General features: G+C 39.6%; 1 protein-coding gene across 5 annotated transcripts in view; it reads left to right on the plus strand.

Moving 5' to 3' along the window:
- LOC126457204 (aurora kinase A-A-like) overlaps window positions 1–17,093 on the plus strand; it is a 161,430-nt gene that overhangs the window by 23,781 nt on the left and 120,556 nt on the right. For all 5 annotated transcript variants that reach the window (XR_007585447.1, XR_007585449.1, XR_007585448.1 and 2 more), the window contains exon 4: window positions 16,014–16,148. Coding sequence is in view for 2 of the 5 variants with exons in the window: in XM_050093303.1 (XP_049949260.1) it covers window positions 16,014–16,148 (135 nt within the window). In the remaining 3 variants the exon portion in view is untranslated. The remainder of the gene's footprint in view (window positions 1–16,013; window positions 16,149–17,093) is intronic.

Here is a 17,093-nt window from a genome sequence, read left to right on the forward strand (position 1 = left end):
TTGTAACAACACTATGTATATTAATTTAAACTATTAACTTTCCTTGTTTGGCACGCTACTTAACACTGATGCTGCTATTGGCTGACTACATCACGTGTCCTATGCTCTGAATATCCTCTGTCATCGGCTGGCGAGATCACGTGACATGAGCTACGAACGGCTTACAAAAGCGCATCGAAATCTCGGTTTCAATGGTTCGGAAAGTAACATGCGGTGTTTGGTGGATTTTCTAATGTATGTTTTCGTAATACGAAAATACGCAGCGTACATGTTGCTGCACATCAAAGATATTTCCAAAACGTGTCTTTTTCTCTGAGTTTCGTTTTCTAAAGTGCCGGGAAATTGTACGCCCGTGTACAAAACCATAACCATTCAAAGGAGTGATAGGGGAAAATATACTGTCATCCGGGAGAAAGTGTGTTTTTAACCGGGAAATCTGGGAAAAATCCGGGAATTTTTTTTCCTTGTCCACGTAGACACCCTGCAGGTGGAGGCCAGAGCTCCTCCTTTGTGGTTCCGACATGCACAACTGCTCGCCAGTTATGTTGCACACATTCATAGTTCTCCTGAGCATCGGAATTACTGTCTCCTTTTCCCACCCGCAGCTGTTCATCTCCCACATTGACAGCCCAAATCAGGGCTCACAATTGTGGTTTGCGTGCAATCCCTTCTCTCTGAACTGTAGTCCTTCCCTTTAGCACCTCTACTTGAGGTCCATTCATGTATACCTCCATGATGTACACCTTGGCCAAAACTTTGTCTGGACCTTTTGCATGGTCGTAAGGACTCAGTTAACCCCGCCGCTCTCCGCTGTCACTTCCTCTCAATTCTTGACATATTCCGGAGCTCTGAAGTTGTTTACACTGATGGCTCGATGGTTGATGGTAATGTTGGCTTTGCCTATGTCCACAGAGGCCATCTTGAACAGCATTCCTTGCCTGCTGGCTGCGGTGTATTCACTGCAGAGCTTGTAGCCATATCTTGTGCACTTCAGTACATCTGTTACTATTCTGGTGAGTCGTTTCTCCTCTGTTCTGACTCCCTGAGCAGCCTACAAGCTATCAACCACTGCTACCCTCACCATCATTTAGTAGAGAACATCCAGGAGTCAATCTCTGCCCTCAAATGGTCCAGTCGTTCAGCGGTGTTTGTGTGGACCCCAGGACACGTCGGAATCCCAGGCAACGAACTAGCTGACAGGCTGGCCAAACAGGCTACGTGGAAACTTCTCTTGGAGACGGGCATCTCAGAAAGTGACCTGCGCTCTGTCTTACGCCGCAAGGTTTTTCGGCTTTGGGAGACGGAGTGACATAACAGTACGCACAACAAACTGCGTGTCATTAAAGGGACTGTGAATGCGTGGAAGTCAGCCCTGTAGGCTTCTTGCAGGGAATCAGTTGTCCTTTGTCAGCTCTGCATTGGTCATACGTGTCTCGCACATGGTTACCTCCTCCGTCGTGAGGACCCTCGTCAGTGTCACTGTGGCTCCCAAATGACAGTAGTCCACCTCTTGCTGGACTGCCCACTTTCCACCGCTCTGTGGCAGACTTTTAGCTTTCCCAACTCCTTACCTTGGGTGTTGGGCGACAATGCGTCAACAGCAGCTTTAGTTTTACGTTTTGTTCATGAAGGTGGGTTTTATCATTTGATCTGAGTTTTAGCGCATATCCTTTGTCCCTCTGTGTCCTTCACTCTAGAGCTTTTAGGGTGGAGGTTTTAATGTGTTGCAGAGCAGCTGGCTTCTTCTTTTTTATTCTCATGGTCAGTCAGTCATGGTAATCTGCTTTCTTGTTTTTAATCTCTTCTCCCTGTTTCTTGTGTCTCTCTGTGGTTTTCTTGTCCTGTTGTTCTTCTGGTTCTTCCTTTCTCCTGTTATAGTGCCGTACGTCTTCTTTGTTTTCTCCTTTCCCTTCAGTAATTGTTCTGCTGGGAACAAGGGACCGATGCACTCACAATTTGGTCCCTTTCACCCCCTTTTAAACCAACCAACCACTTCAGTCAGGAGAGATTGCTGCAGCCATCTCAAAGTGGAGGAGTAACTGTTCTTTCAATGTTACATTGAGTTGACAACTTGTATACCACATTCATCCTTCATAATTCCTATTGTCAGACTAAAACTACCTGTTGGTTGATGTCTGTCACTTTCTGCAGTGTTGCCACTTTGGCTGCAGGCTGCAACTTGGATGTAGGTGACACACATACTGCACGGTCACTTAATAAGTGTTGTTGCTTAGGGCATAACCCGAGGCAATGTTTGAAGTGGCTGTATGGGGGTGCCAATATGACTTGAATGTGAGCTACTCTGTCTGCAGCTAACTTTCAGTGGCGAATGACTGAACTGCAACAGATGATGCATTTTGTAGCCCAGGATTTTAGCTCGTGTCCTAACCTAACCACAACTTTGTATATGCAGTGTATCTGAGAAAGCAGCAGGTAGCAGCCTGCGGCAGAACTGTTAACCATGCTTGTTTCACCTTGACAGTTAAAGCTAACCTTTACGAGTAAACTCCTCACTTTCGTTGGTTACCGAAAACTATCCTCACACTGGCTTCACGAGCTGCCACATTACCAACTGATGAGGAATCCTCATTACAGGTTATAAATGACATGCAGATTTCAAATAGAAAAAAGAATGACAGGAAGAAAATATAAGCACAAATAAGTCAGTACAATGATAAAAATGATGTGGCAAAGTATTAGAAATAAGAGGTTACATTTAAACCAGTTTATTGAATGAAAATATTAATCATTTTGATAATGTAGGAAAAGACAGATTGCTACTTACCATAAAGAAGATGCATTAAGTTGCAGACAGTCACAATTAAGACATTTACATAAAGCTTTTGGCTGCAGCCTTCTTCAGCAGAAGAGAAACACACACAAGCAAGTACAACTCACGCACACATGATCGCTGACTCCAGTATCTTAGGCTGAGATGATGGAGTTCGCAGTCAAGTGTGCATGAGGTGCTTGTTTCTCTTTTGCTGAAGAAGGCTGTGGTCAAGCTTCATGTAAATGTCTTAATTGTGCCTGTCTGCAACTTAATGCATCTTGTTTATTGTAAGTAGCAATCTGTCATTTCCTACATTGTTGATATTCCTGCCTGGCATTGCCGTTGCTTAATCATTTTGAAAGTTTGAGAAATAAAAAATTTCAAAGCCTGTGACTGAGATTCAAACCAATGACCTTCTACACAGCTGTTACACTTACGACTTCCTGGAACCAGTCATGACAATGAAAAAGTTCGGCCTCACGTACAAAACTTATCTGATGTAGGCTGTTCTCTGTGGTGGGTGGGTGGGTGGTGTATGTGACATCAGATAGTATCGTGCGAAAAAATAATAGTGTTTGGTAGTACTCTGTATGAGAGGTGTGTATTTTGTTAGCATTGTTGTGATAATTTTTTTTTTTTTTAGCATTTTTTGTGTGTGTGTTATCATTTCTGATGAAATGTGGAAGAAGTGAAGCCCAGGAATTGGGATCCAAAATTTCAAATATGTCAAGAAACAAAGCTGGGCAGGGAATAAGAAGTGAACTGACGAATTGTGACAGTTGGGAATTGGAGAAAAGTTTGGTTGTGACACAGAGTGCTGTTCAGGAAATCGGTTCAAACAGGCTGCTGGCTAGCCCACCTGTGATGCGATTTGTTGTCATTGTCTTCAGGTGGTGAAGAATTTTAATGATGACGGTATGACAGAATAGTTGTGGCATTTGAGTAGAAATGTGAGTGACGACCTAATTGTTTTTTTCTGTTTTAAAGTTTAGATAACTTCTTTAGTTCCTGCTGTATTTCCTCCCCGTGGATGTACTTGATATGTTGAGATTTTTACAGCGAGTATGTAATAAAATTCCTTTTTAGTGTTCAGTTAGGTATAGTCCTTGATTTTGATTGATGTATTTTCGATAGTGATATGTGATACCTCACTTGTGTAACAGCTGAGGGATGATTGGTTAATCCATTGGTGTGTCTCTTCATACTGTAATCGGTATTACTGTTAAGATAAATTAGACACATTAAGATCAAGACATAACATGGTACAGATTAAAATAAAATTGCACTGTGAGATTATTCATATCACATGAAAATTATGACCCTGCAGGTGATGAAGTTGAATCAGTGAACATCAGACTTGTATGAAGTAGACCACATTTAATGAAGACAGGAATGTATAGTGTAACAGATTGATTGGAAAGAAAATTCAGCAAAATATAAATGAAATCGTAAAACAAAGCTGGTGTATGTTGATTTGTGCAGTTGATGTGGTAAATTCTGCCAACTTTAATAGGTTTGAACCAAAAAAATTGTTATGAGATTCATGTGTTTCTTAGCATTCAGGAAAACAGCAGTAATTGAAAACAGTGTTGCCTTAGTTTGATTCATTTTTTTGCAATTGAAATAACATAAGTTTCTTGGTGTCTGAATGAGTCTTCATTCTGAACAAAGACCCAAACTGAAAACTGTGACTTTTGTGGGAAAATGCCAGTAATCCAACAAGAAGTCAAGTAGTAATAGACAGAAAGTCGTTGAGTAAAACAGAATCAATGTCTGGCATTCCCCAAGGAAGTGTTACAGACCCTCTATTGTCCCTGATGTATATTAACGACATAGGAGACAATCTGAGTAGCCCTCTTAGATTATTTTTGATGATGCTGTCATTTACCATCTTGTAAAGTCATCAGATAACCAAAACAAATTGCGAAATAAATTAAATAAGATATCTGTGTGGTGCGAAAAGTGGCAATTGACCCTAAATAAAGAAAAGTGTGAAGTTATTCATATGAGTATTAAAAGAAATCTTCTAAATTTCGATTATGCTTTAAGTCGCACAAATCTGAAGTCTGTAAATTCAACTAAATAATTAGGGATTACAATTACAAATAACCTAAATTGGAATGATCCCATATATAATGTGGTGGGTAGAGCAAACGAAAGAATGCATTTCATTGGCAGAACACTTAGAAGGGTCAACAGATCTACTAAAGAGACTGCTTACACTACACTTGTCCACCCTATTCTGGAGTATTGCTGTGCGGTGTGGGATCCGTATCAGGTGGGACTGACGGATGATATTGAAAAAGCTCAAAGAAGGGCGACTCGCTTTATATTATCGCGAAATAGGGGAGATGGTGCCGCAGACGTGATATGTGAATTGGAGTGGCGATCATTGAAACAAAGACGTTTATCTTTGCGAAGGGATTTTATCATGGAAATTTCAATCACCAGTTTTCTCCTCTGATTGCGAAAACATTCTGTTGGCACCCACCTACATAGGGAGAAATGATCGTCACGCTGATATAAATCAGGGCTCGCACAGAAAAAATTAAGTGCTCGTTTTTCCCATGTGCCATTAGAGAGTGGAATGGTAGAGAGACAGTTTGAAGGTGGTTGATTGAACCCTCTGCCAGGCACTTAATTGTGAATAACAGAGTAATCACGTAGATGTAGAAGTCTTGGTGTACTTGGCAGTAGTTAGTGTGTGGTATGACCGCTTGAAACTGCCAATGCAAAGCCAATGTGTCCCATGCTAGTCAGGTAGATGAGAGCTATCACACAGAAATATCAAACTTTGATGTGACCAGGACTTCTGCCATAAAGGTAATGAGAGCATATATTTTACTTACTCATTCGTATCAAGGCAACTGCAAGCGCAATATGTTTTTTCAAAGTGTATGACGTCCTGAACATTTTAGTAGCATATTTATGTTGGCGCTATGGCAAATAAAATAGTTTTGTTAGGGCAAGGAAAACTGTAATAAACAAATATTAGACAATTAACTATTTAATGACAGGTGATACAGTAATGATCAGGTGTCACATTAAAAAGGTTTGTGGGGCACATCTTTGCATGTACCTACTTCTGGTGCCATCGTATTTCACAGATAAATTTTATACAGATTTAATGAAAATCCTATTTAAATAACACCACTCAACAATGAAAATGCTTGATATGTTCCCGGGAATTACGCTGGATAATACTGTAAAAATGCACAATATTTCAGCGAGACAGCTGCCCGCCATCTTGTCTCACTGAAATATTGTGCGGTTTTTTTACAGTATTATCTGGCGTAATTCCTAGGAACCTATCTAGTAGATGCAGTGCCGGGAAAGCCTCAAACAGCACAACAATGAAAATGTTTGGGGATCAAGAATGGCTTGTTCTTATGTATTTACCCTTGCCGAATTAAAAAATCGCCATAAAATGCTTTGGAGATAAAGTGATCAGTCATTTTTTGTTATCTACAAATTTAATTTGGAGGGTAAGTTTGATTATGAAGTTGTCACAACTGTTATGTGAAGAAAAGTACTGCAACTATTTGTAGGGGATAAATATTATTACTGTTGGCTGTAACTGTGAGTTTTATTTTTTGTGTTGTGATTTCTAGTTTTAGAATTCTTTTGAGTGTAAAATTTGTTATATCAAAATGCTACAAAAATATGTAAAATCAGTGATTAGGTTTTGTTTAATTTGTGGTGAAATAACATTTTGCCACAGAACAATAATCTGATGCCTCTTAAGAGGACTGCCAATTTGTTTTGTTTTGGTATGATGGTAGGAGATCATAAGAAGTTCTGCATATGTGTTGTAACTCTTGTTCAGTTAAGAGTTGTTGTGCATATGGTTTGGCAGGAGCCTGCAAACCACACAGATAACTGCTACCTCTGCTTAACAGCACCTATAAAGGAGGATTGTCAGTCAAGAAAAGAGGGACAGTTCAATACATCCCTAATTTTCCATCTGCTATGTGACCTAATCCACATTCAGAGAGCTTCCAGTTCCCACTACACTCCTTCATTAGGAGCTCGAAATACAAATTGAAGACACTGTGTAAGAACAACTCGACACACCTTCAGTATCCTGAGACTTTGGTTTGGCAAAAATGATGATAAACTGCACAGAATGTCTGAAGCTTACTTAGAATATAAATTGAAAATCAGCGAATGCCTTTATGGCTGATGTGATAAAACCATTTCAAATTGCATTATGAATAATAAGTCTTCTAACCTTTCTGATGAGCTATAAATTCCAAAAAGGTGTTTCGCTTCTTTTTTTTAATGCAGTGTACTCACGATTATCTAATTGGGGACTCGAAAACCACAGATAAATGAATTCTGTGGGTAACCCACAATTAAAGTGCTTTTTAATATGTGGAAGATGGTCAAAAACAAACAAAAAAAAAATAATTACAATAATATTATGAAAAGGAAAGTTGCTACTCAGCATATAGCGGGGATGTTGCATCGCAGATAGGCACAACAAAAAGACAGTCACAAGTTAGTTTTTGGCCAACAAGGCCTTCGTCAAAAATAGACACACACACACACACACACACACACACACACACACACACACACACACACATAACTCGCACACATGATTGCAGCCTGTGGCAACTGAAGCCAACAGTGATCCTGCCCTCAATTCACCCCCTATTAATTTTTTCAGAATTTCTTGACCTCGAACCTTGCCTCAACATCATTCCCCAAATCCCTCAAATGCAAACTAAACTTACATCCACAGAAAGAACCACAGTCCACCATCTTCTTGCTGTCCCAGGTACTCCAGTGACCCTTCAGCCCATTGAAATGCCGATGAATGACTGATATGTTTCTGGAATTAGAGGAATGTTGTCGTCATTATCATTATCATTGTCATTCACCTCCTCGGATTTTCTGGGTACTCTCTGAACAATAGCACTGTCACTCAACTTCTCATGACCTGGCTCTGTGCAGTCCATGTCAAACCATTCAGAAACATTTTGTCAATAGTTTCATACCCTGGAGTACTTATCAAAACTGCAGCAGTGTTGCTAATGTGGGCAGTCTTCTTTGTCATCAGACTCACTGACTTATCAGTTTTAGTATTAATGCTCTTCCATAATTGGCTATGGTTTTACATTTGTCATGTGATAAATTGTGTCTAGCACAGTCAGTTGTTTCGAAAATGTTTGGAGATTGCTGCCCTCCTCAATAAGTTTTTGCTGCAGATTGTCTGTACACATTGGCAGAATTAAGGCTGTCACATTGGGAGGTAAATATATTTAGATATCATCCCATTATCCTATTGCAGAACTAGTTCATTCGGATGTGATAGTAGTTCCAACCACATTGTAAATCAGTGCCAGATTCTATGTATTAATACTGCATTTTTTTTGATTGTGTATTTTTTTGGTTTCTGCTATATTGTCAGCACGCCATGTTTCCACTTTTCAGACATTGTTCATTACCAACACAAACCAAATGACTACAGTATCCCCCACAATAATACAGTCCAGCAACTGGAGTGTTTGAGCGACACATTGTTTACTACACTCACGTTGTAACGTGCCATTTTGTAGTCTGTAGCGGCTCAGATGGCTCTTCGATCTCCTACACAAGTTATTGTCATTGCCAAAGTACATACAGTACCACTCATATTTAAATTGTTTCACAGTCTGTTAGTTTTGAACATTTGCTTGCTGCAGATGTGTTTGTAATTGTGGTTTGTTAAAATCCTTTCTTTTTTTTGCCGTTCTTCAGAATATAAACTGAACATAACTATGTTGTATTACCTGTGTTCAGAAAGTGTGTATGGTGACCATGGGCTGTGCTTTTTGGCAACACTAGTGGTAGAGGGGATCCCCTGAGAAGAGCGAGCATCGCAGGAATATGTAATAGATAAACTCATGTTGTAGTGTCCAGTTGCATGAATGATATTGGTAAGAAGTCCCACCAAGTTGGCCACATGCTTTGATCCACTTCCTACTCGTGGAAGGAATAACACCCACCAAACTTCTTTTCATGAATCAAAACTGTTTACGGTGAATGTGTTATGAACAGAGTGCTTTAAAGTGGTGAAGGGAGATGAGTGGAGGCAGAACAAATGTTCATGACAAAGTAGCAGAATTGGTGCAGAAAAATTGAAGAAACTGGGAAGACAATCAGACAAATAGCAGTAGAGAATGGATATGACACAAAGACTATAGATAAACTGAACCACAAAATTAAAAAGGACTCCCATCACACAAAAACAAAAGCCTCCTGATCAACTTAAAAACACACAAAACACACACACATGAGCACACATGAACAAGAAACAACCACAATGACAAACAAGTTGTTCACTCTCACCTAAAACAATAAAGCAGTCCACAGAATAGGCAACATACTAAAAAAAAACAAGGGGTACAAATAGCCTACAGGACAGACACCTCAACACAGGGAAAACTAAGGACAACTAACACAAGTACAGACAAACACAACACTTCTGATATTTGCCTACTAACATGTCAGGACTGCAAATGAGTTTATATTGGGCAGACAAGCAGAAACTTTAATACCAAATACGCAGAACACAGAAGAGCATTAAAAAGCAATAGCTGTCATTCCACATTTGCTGAACACCTTATGGGCAAGAAACATAACCCAACAAATGTCAATACTGATTTGAAAATTCTCAAATGCAGCAATGGCCTGCCACAAAAACCAGTAATTGAAGAAAATTATCAGATAAAAAAGTCATAGTGGAAGGAAAACAAGTGATAAATGAATACACAGCTGTCTGCAATGAAACTCTGCTCTCTGCCCTGAAAGAATTATTCGGCAAGACCAACCTATAGAGCTCTCACCCCCCGCACGCGCGCACACGCACACACACCTCTGACAGATTCAGAACAGTTGCCACGAACACCTTCAACTGTTCCACTGTTAGCCATCTTGTTTTTCAACCTTCACTGTTCCACTGTCTGCCATGTTTGTTTTTACAGCTGGACACAGAATTAATAAATTTCAGGCATAGAAATAACAATTTTCAAATCGTAATTTTGGCTTAAACAATTTATCTACTTTAAGGTGTAAGTGGTTGCAGATGACAAACTGTGAAACAAAACAGTCACTGTAGAAACACAGTACATCAGAAAAACCACACCATGTGGTAAAAAGGTATGAATTCATAATTTTATGTGTTTTTTCAAATATCTGTAATTATGATTTAAAAACTAATAGTTACATGTATACAAGCAGTAAAGAACAATCTTTACCTTTAACAACCATAAAATAAAAGCCCACTGAAGATGCTGCAACTGCAGTGAAACAGGTTTGGTTTAAAAAACAAAATTGTGTTTTGCTAAAGGTGGACCCTATCCAAAATCATATTGAAGAAACTGTGAAGACTGCTGATTGACAGTGGATGAAACTTCTACAATGTTGCCCCAACTCTCCAGAATTCTCTTATAGGATACACCCGCTTCAGCAGTTTCAATTGGAAGGTGAGGATTTTCTGAGTTCTGTTGTGGAAATGAAATGCGGGCAGCTCATTACACAACTGAAACAAAAAGACAAATCATCACAAATAAAGGCACCACTGTTTGGGGACCAAAAAGGCATCATTTTGGGTGAATTTCTGCCTTGGGGAGACTGTCAGTGAACAAAGATATTGTGTGACCATAAAAAAAAACCTCAAAGGAGGCTTTTTAAACAAAAAAGGGAAACGCTAATGAGAGGTGTGTGCTTGTTGCACAACACCAGTGTTCACACAACCTTAGCCATCAAGGTGCTTTTGGACTCATTTGGTAGAGATTGTTTCGAACCACTCCTGTATTTTCCCATTTTGGCGCCTACAGGTTATCCCTATAATTATTTTAAACTCCTCTTTTTCTAAATGAAATCTAACATACTCAATTTCTGAAACTGCCTTCTGCTAGTGCAAGCATCAAAGATATTGTCTCAATGTTTCGTACTTAATTTGAGAGGTTTACACGCTGACAGTGGAAGAGACTCGTGGTGTAGGCGTAACCTCTTTGATTTGTAATCAAGACATCCTTGATTCCAGGTTCGAACCCTGCAACTTCTTCAGTTTTGAATAAAAATAAACAGCAATGGCAGCTGAAGACTTCTGGCATAGAAGTCACCCTCATTCAGCCAGTGGCTTTGTCAAAGGGAGTGGAGGAGCAGACAGTGTCAGGGCACTTTCTTGCCATTGGGGTGAGAAACTGCCCCTAAAGGCAAAAGAAGCAGCAATGATCAATGGCGTGAGGATGCAGAAGGCAGTGGAAATCATTGTATTAAAGACAGACATGTGGCCTTTAATTGAAAAATGGTGATATCTCTCCATTGATAAAAGATTCTGGGCTGGTCCCCTATTTGAGTCTCTCGGATGGGACTGCAAAGGAGGATGTGACCATAAGAAAAAAATTGAATAACCAACGAAAGGATAACGTTCTAAGAGTTGAGGTGTGGGATGTCAGAAGTTTCAATGTAGTACGGAACCTAGAAAATCTGGAAAGAGATATGTTAATGCTCAATTTAGGTATAGTGGGGTTCATGAAGTAAAGTGGAAAGAAGACAAGATTTCTGGTCAGATGAGTATAGTGTACTATCAATAGCAGCAGAAAATGGATAATGGGAGTAGGAATCATTATGAATAGGAAAATAGGGCAGAGAGTGAGTTACTGTGAACAGTTTAGTGATAGGGTTTTCTTATCAGAACCGACAGCAAACCGTCACTAGCAACAGTGGTTCAGGTACATGTATTGATGTTGGAAGCTGAAGATGAAGAGATAGTGTATGAGAATACTGAACAGGTAATTCCAAGAGTAAATGGGGATACTGTTGCAGGGGAAGGAGTAGAAATAAGGGTTAGGGGAGAATATGGGAGGTGACCCTTTGCCCACCCACCGCAACGACTGCATCTTCAGTTTAGCATCACAGCCATACACCCATGCCTCATTATCTGTTGTGTTCTTAAGAAAGTTTTCATTGTTATTAACAGTGGCAAGCAGTTCCTCTCACGTTTCAACATGGGTCTGTTTCTGATCTGCAGTCAACAAACGCGGTACAAATTTTGCACTCACACGATGCATCTCATCACTCAAAATTTGATGGCATGATCCTATGGTGATGCCCACTCCTCAGCAACTTCCCAAACAGTTAAATGACAATTTCCACAAATGGCCATTGTTTATTGACGTGGAAGGATGTTCAGACTTGCAATCGTCGCAGGCCGACATTCTGCCCTGTTGAAAATGTTTGAACCACTCGCAACACTGCGTGCGACTCATACCGTCCTCCCTGTATGCTTGGCTAAGCATTTGAAATGCCTCTGTGAAAGTTTTGCTAAGTTTGTGGCACACACACACACACACACACACACACACACACACACACACACACACATTGTTCTTCAAGCTCCTTATTGTACTACCCTGACGGGCAGGTTAAACATGTGGTTACTTCAGCGGCTGTGGTGTGTTTGCTAATTGTCCAAGTGACACGAGGCAAATGGCACTTTATTGTCTAAACCTGCTGCTAGGTGCGCACAGTAGCCACAGTGTGCTCTCTCTGCTGGTTGGCGTGCTATTTCAAAAGTTTAATTTCTTTTTGATAACACTAGTGGGTTGCAAGTGCTCTGAAATGAAGAGATTGGCACAGAAGAGGAATTTGTGGCAGGCGACATCAAACCAGTTAGAAGACTGATAGCTCAGAATGCCAGTTTAGCATACACGCTATTAGTGTCGAACCAGATTCACAGCAACAGGTATCTTACTACAATAAACGACCTGATGTCTTGAACTACCCAATACAGGGTCGAAAACATAATATATTTCATTATTATTTTATTTTTGTACATAAACGAAATGGGGTGTATCTGTTTTGTTAATTGCAGATGCAACTTGAAGCCATCGACAGTAGAGTATTTGTATAACAGTTCAGCCAAATTTTAAAGAACAGTATAATTAATTATTACAATAGTCATTTTGTGTGGCTCAGTGGCTGGGTGCAAGTCTTTCAGTTGGATAACAATTTGGCGACTTGCGTGTCCCAAATTTATCAGTTACCCAACGTGGGAAAGGGGACCATCAGTTTAAAGTGGAATCCAAACCCAGTTGTTCGTCATGACTCTTCACATTGTTGAGAGGTGAAGGCTATAATAAAGGCAGACCACAGATGTCTAAGGTCCTCCTGGAATCTGATCCATGACTTGTTAATCACTAGGCCCAACCATACATTGCTACTAACCTATACTACAGTGCTGCATGCTCTTACTGACAGAGCAATCCAGGCATGACCCATGACCCATCCACACAGCTTAAATTCTGGCCATCGAAAATTACCTACTAATTCTAAAAATATATTTTAACCCACAAAGCACATGGAAAAATTATATGTGAACCAGCTGGATAACATGCTAATATGGGGTGAACAGAATGAAATGGAGTGCAGCAAAAATCAGATTTGGAAGTCATTGTGTTGGCTTGAATACAAAAGCACCTGTTAGCTTCCAGAATTATCTTCTGGGCAGTGCAGCTTAAATAACCAAAGTATTTTTCTGGCATACCTGAGCATGAGTAGTACGTAAGTAGGCAACTGCACGTTGTGCGCAGGTCTGTTCAGAGACCTTGGAAATCTCACTTCAGAGTACATTTACTCTTAAACATGTCTTAATAAACATGTATCTCGAGAAGCAAAAGGCGGCATCTGACATAACTTAATATAGTGGGAGAAGGTTTCCTCTGTTCATGATGTACATCAATAATGTGGCGGATAATGGTTGTAGCTTCCTTTCATAAAGTTGTTTGCAGAAAAGTGACATTGCTATAAAATGAAAATGCGCTTGCCCATGATCAGTGCTTAATGTAAAGACTCACATAGGTACAAATACGTGAAGAAACCTCATATTTGATTTTTAAATTGCCAAAGAACTAATTTAACAAGTTTGAAAGTCACATGCCTTCATCAGAAATCTCTACACAGAAGAATCTTAATTTCATGGTATGCATTTAGAAATGTTCATCTTCATAAAGTTCTCACAGCTGTAACTAATCTATTAAAGGTAAAACACTCATTTTGGTGTCTGAATCTGTTTTCCTGGTGAAGTGGCTGTGTACATCAATTTGACACTGGATTGCTCCCAATGTTAATGCACTGCGTGACAGATTTCGATTGTCTAATTTTAAGAAGGGAACATGGTTGCCAGAGAAGTGACCATGAAAGTTGTATTAACTTCAATGTTTTTTTATATTTCTCCCTTTTTACCTTTTACATCTTGGGCACTACTGCAAGTATATTGTGTGCATACACATTTGTGAATGTATTACTTGCAGTGAAAAATCTTGTGTGCTGTTATTTGCAATGAAGATATGTACATTCAGTACACATCAATTTAGTGTTTGTGCATTGTGAGCAGCTGACATTCTAGCTTTAAACTTGAACATAAACATTTGGTAGGACTGGCCCCGCACTTCTGCTATGCTTACGCGGGACCATTAGAAGTGAGGAGAGCATGCTGTTAGATATTTCCTGCCGTTTCGTCAGTAACGCTCACAATGTCTGAGCAATAGGTGTACCCCTCCATTTGCACAATGCATAATGGGAGCTGTCAAGCAATCATCACAAATGACCTATAGCTCCATAAAGTGTGTTCCAGATGGGTCCCTAAACTTTTGACCGAAAATCTGAAGTTGAGACATTTGGATGTCTGTCAGAGGCTTACAGCAAGGTTTGTAGAAGAAGCTGATGTATTTTGGAGTCGGATCGTCACTTGCGACGAATCATGGGTTAATCGCTACACTCCAGAATCCAAAAAAAAGCCGGTAAGGAGTGGTGGAGGAAAGGGAGGCAGCACCAGTGAAAGCAAAGACTCGTCTGTCAGTTGGCAAGGTTCTTCCAACTGTTGTTGGTCCCCCCCCCCCCCCCCCCTCCGCCCCCCCCCCCTGATCAGTGAGGCATTTTGCTGATTGATCTTTTGCATGAGTGACACACAGTCAATGCTACTTACTACTGCGAACTGTTGAACAAGGCGAGAGTTGCATATCGTCGCAAAAATGAGACTGATTGATTTGACAGGTCATCATCCTCCATGACAATGCGCGACCCCATAGTGCAGCTCTGTCTCCAAGCTACAGGAAATGCACTGGACTACACTTGATCATCCTCTTTACAGCCTGGACTTATTGTCATGCAATTTTCGTTTATTCAGACCACTTAAAGGACCTCTAGAAGTGCGACGATTTGAAGATGAGTGTGTGGAAGACTTCATGCGCAACTGGTTGATGACACGACCCAGTTCTTTTTATGACGAAGGCATCAAAAAGCTGCCCATACGCTGGGATAAATGCATTTCCAAAGCAGGAGATTATGTGGAAAAATAAATTATAATTGCCTTGAGTTTTTAAATAAATGAATTTAAATAAAAAATAAAATCCCGTTTATATTTGATCCACCCTCGTACTTTGCATTCAGGGCAGTGGATGTTTGTATTAAGTTTAAATAGCTTGCAGGTTCTTCCTTGCTTAAGTAACAAAAGAAAAATGAAATAAACTGAAAGAGTTACCACCTTGATAAAAAAGCTGTGGAGAGATACAGCCTTGCTTTCGGCGATACGAAAGGGGAAATTGATTATTGTTATCTCCAACACACTGGTGCAAGTTCAGAATCGGTCTGCCATCATACGTAACACACAGAATTGAGTATCCCTAAAAGATCAGAAGAATAAAAAAATTTAAAGTAAGTCTTTTTATTAGTAACGATTATTTAGTTTGAAAAATAAAGTTCGCTGCACAGCTAGAAACAAAGTTCAGTCCGTTACAGATGTAGTTAACTGTCATTCTTTGATAGGAATGTTATGTAACTAATGTTGGCTGTAACAGTTCACAAGTATCTGTGTAATATAACATCAGGAATCATACGGATTTTTTCCAAATTAGGACTCCAGCTGTTCGTTTTGTTGCTTCACTTTGATAATGTTTCACAGCACTTCATATGGGAATCCTTGAGACTTTGAAGACGTTGGGTTTCGTGACGTTCAAACATTCAGTGCCTCAACTATATGGCATTGTTTATTTGCTAGTCATTAGTTTTTAATGTTTCCAAATTTAAGAATAAACTTGATGATTAATACTCCACAAATTGTTTTGTCATAATGAAATTATTTATCTAGTAGATTAGTTACTGTGATTGTTATCTTGTACTGCAGGCAACCGAAAAAGCACTGGCTTCACATAACGCTCATTTTAATGTTCTATTTTTCCCTCTGCAGGCATCCGCATGTCCTACAACTCTACACGTACTTTTATGATGAGAAGAAGATATATTTAATTTTAGAGTTTGCTGCTAAAGGAGAATTGTACAAAGTGCTTAATGCAAGCCCAAATGGTCGCTTTGCTGAGCCTGTGTAAGTTTGTTTCTGCAGAACAAGTCTCTCTCTCTCTCTCTCTCTCTCTCTCTCTCTCTCTCTCTCTCTCTCTCTCTCTCTCTGTGTCTCTGTGTCTGTCTGTCTGTCTCCCCCCCCCCCCCCCCCCTCAACCCATCTCTTTTATTCTTGTCATTATTTGTTTTTCTTATTATATCATCAAAATTGTTTACCAGAGGGAGGAGGCTGGATAGTTACAAAACACAAAACTAAACATGCTAGCTCGGGGACGTAATAGACATCTGCTCTAGCATTTCAGATTACAGAAATTTTCTTAAGGGGGGGTAGGACGTTAAACTGGCCGACTTGGAGCAGGAGAGGCACCACAGGACATTTTAATTTCCACTGTATATACTTTTACAAATAAATTCATAAAACTTTGTCTGCATGACCAGGAAGGGTTCAGGATTCACGCTCGTAGCAGTGGAAGTTCAAAAATACAACAAAATATTTTTTTTTTTTTACATGTGAAATTTCATCATTTTTTCGCTTACTGTTGGCTGCATTCGTTGCTATAGGTACACTTTTCTTCATAAGTAAGGGAGATTCTTCGATGAATTTTGCACAGCATACAAACCATATTTACAGGTGTATGAAACTCTAGAATTTTCCAAATCTATTAAAAACTGTGCTAAAAATTGAGATAATTAACCATAAAATTTGAGTTTTTTCTAAACATGAATTTTAAAATGTAACAGCTCATTCATTTTTTTCATTAATTAAATAAATTCTAAAGTTTCATACACGTGTAAGTATGGTCTGTATGCTGTGCAAAATTCATCGAAGAATCTCTCTTACTTGTGAAGAAAAGTGTACCTATAGCAACAAATGCAGCCAATAGTAAGTGAAAAAATGATGAAATTTCACACGTAAAAAAATTTATTTTGTTATGTTTTTGAAGTTCCATTGCTACGAGTATGAATCCTC

The sequence above is a fragment of the Schistocerca serialis genome, chromosome 2 (assembly GCF_023864345.2).
Source record: "Schistocerca serialis cubense isolate TAMUIC-IGC-003099 chromosome 2, iqSchSeri2.2, whole genome shotgun sequence".
Taxonomy (NCBI): Eukaryota; Metazoa; Arthropoda; class Insecta; order Orthoptera; family Acrididae; genus Schistocerca; species Schistocerca serialis.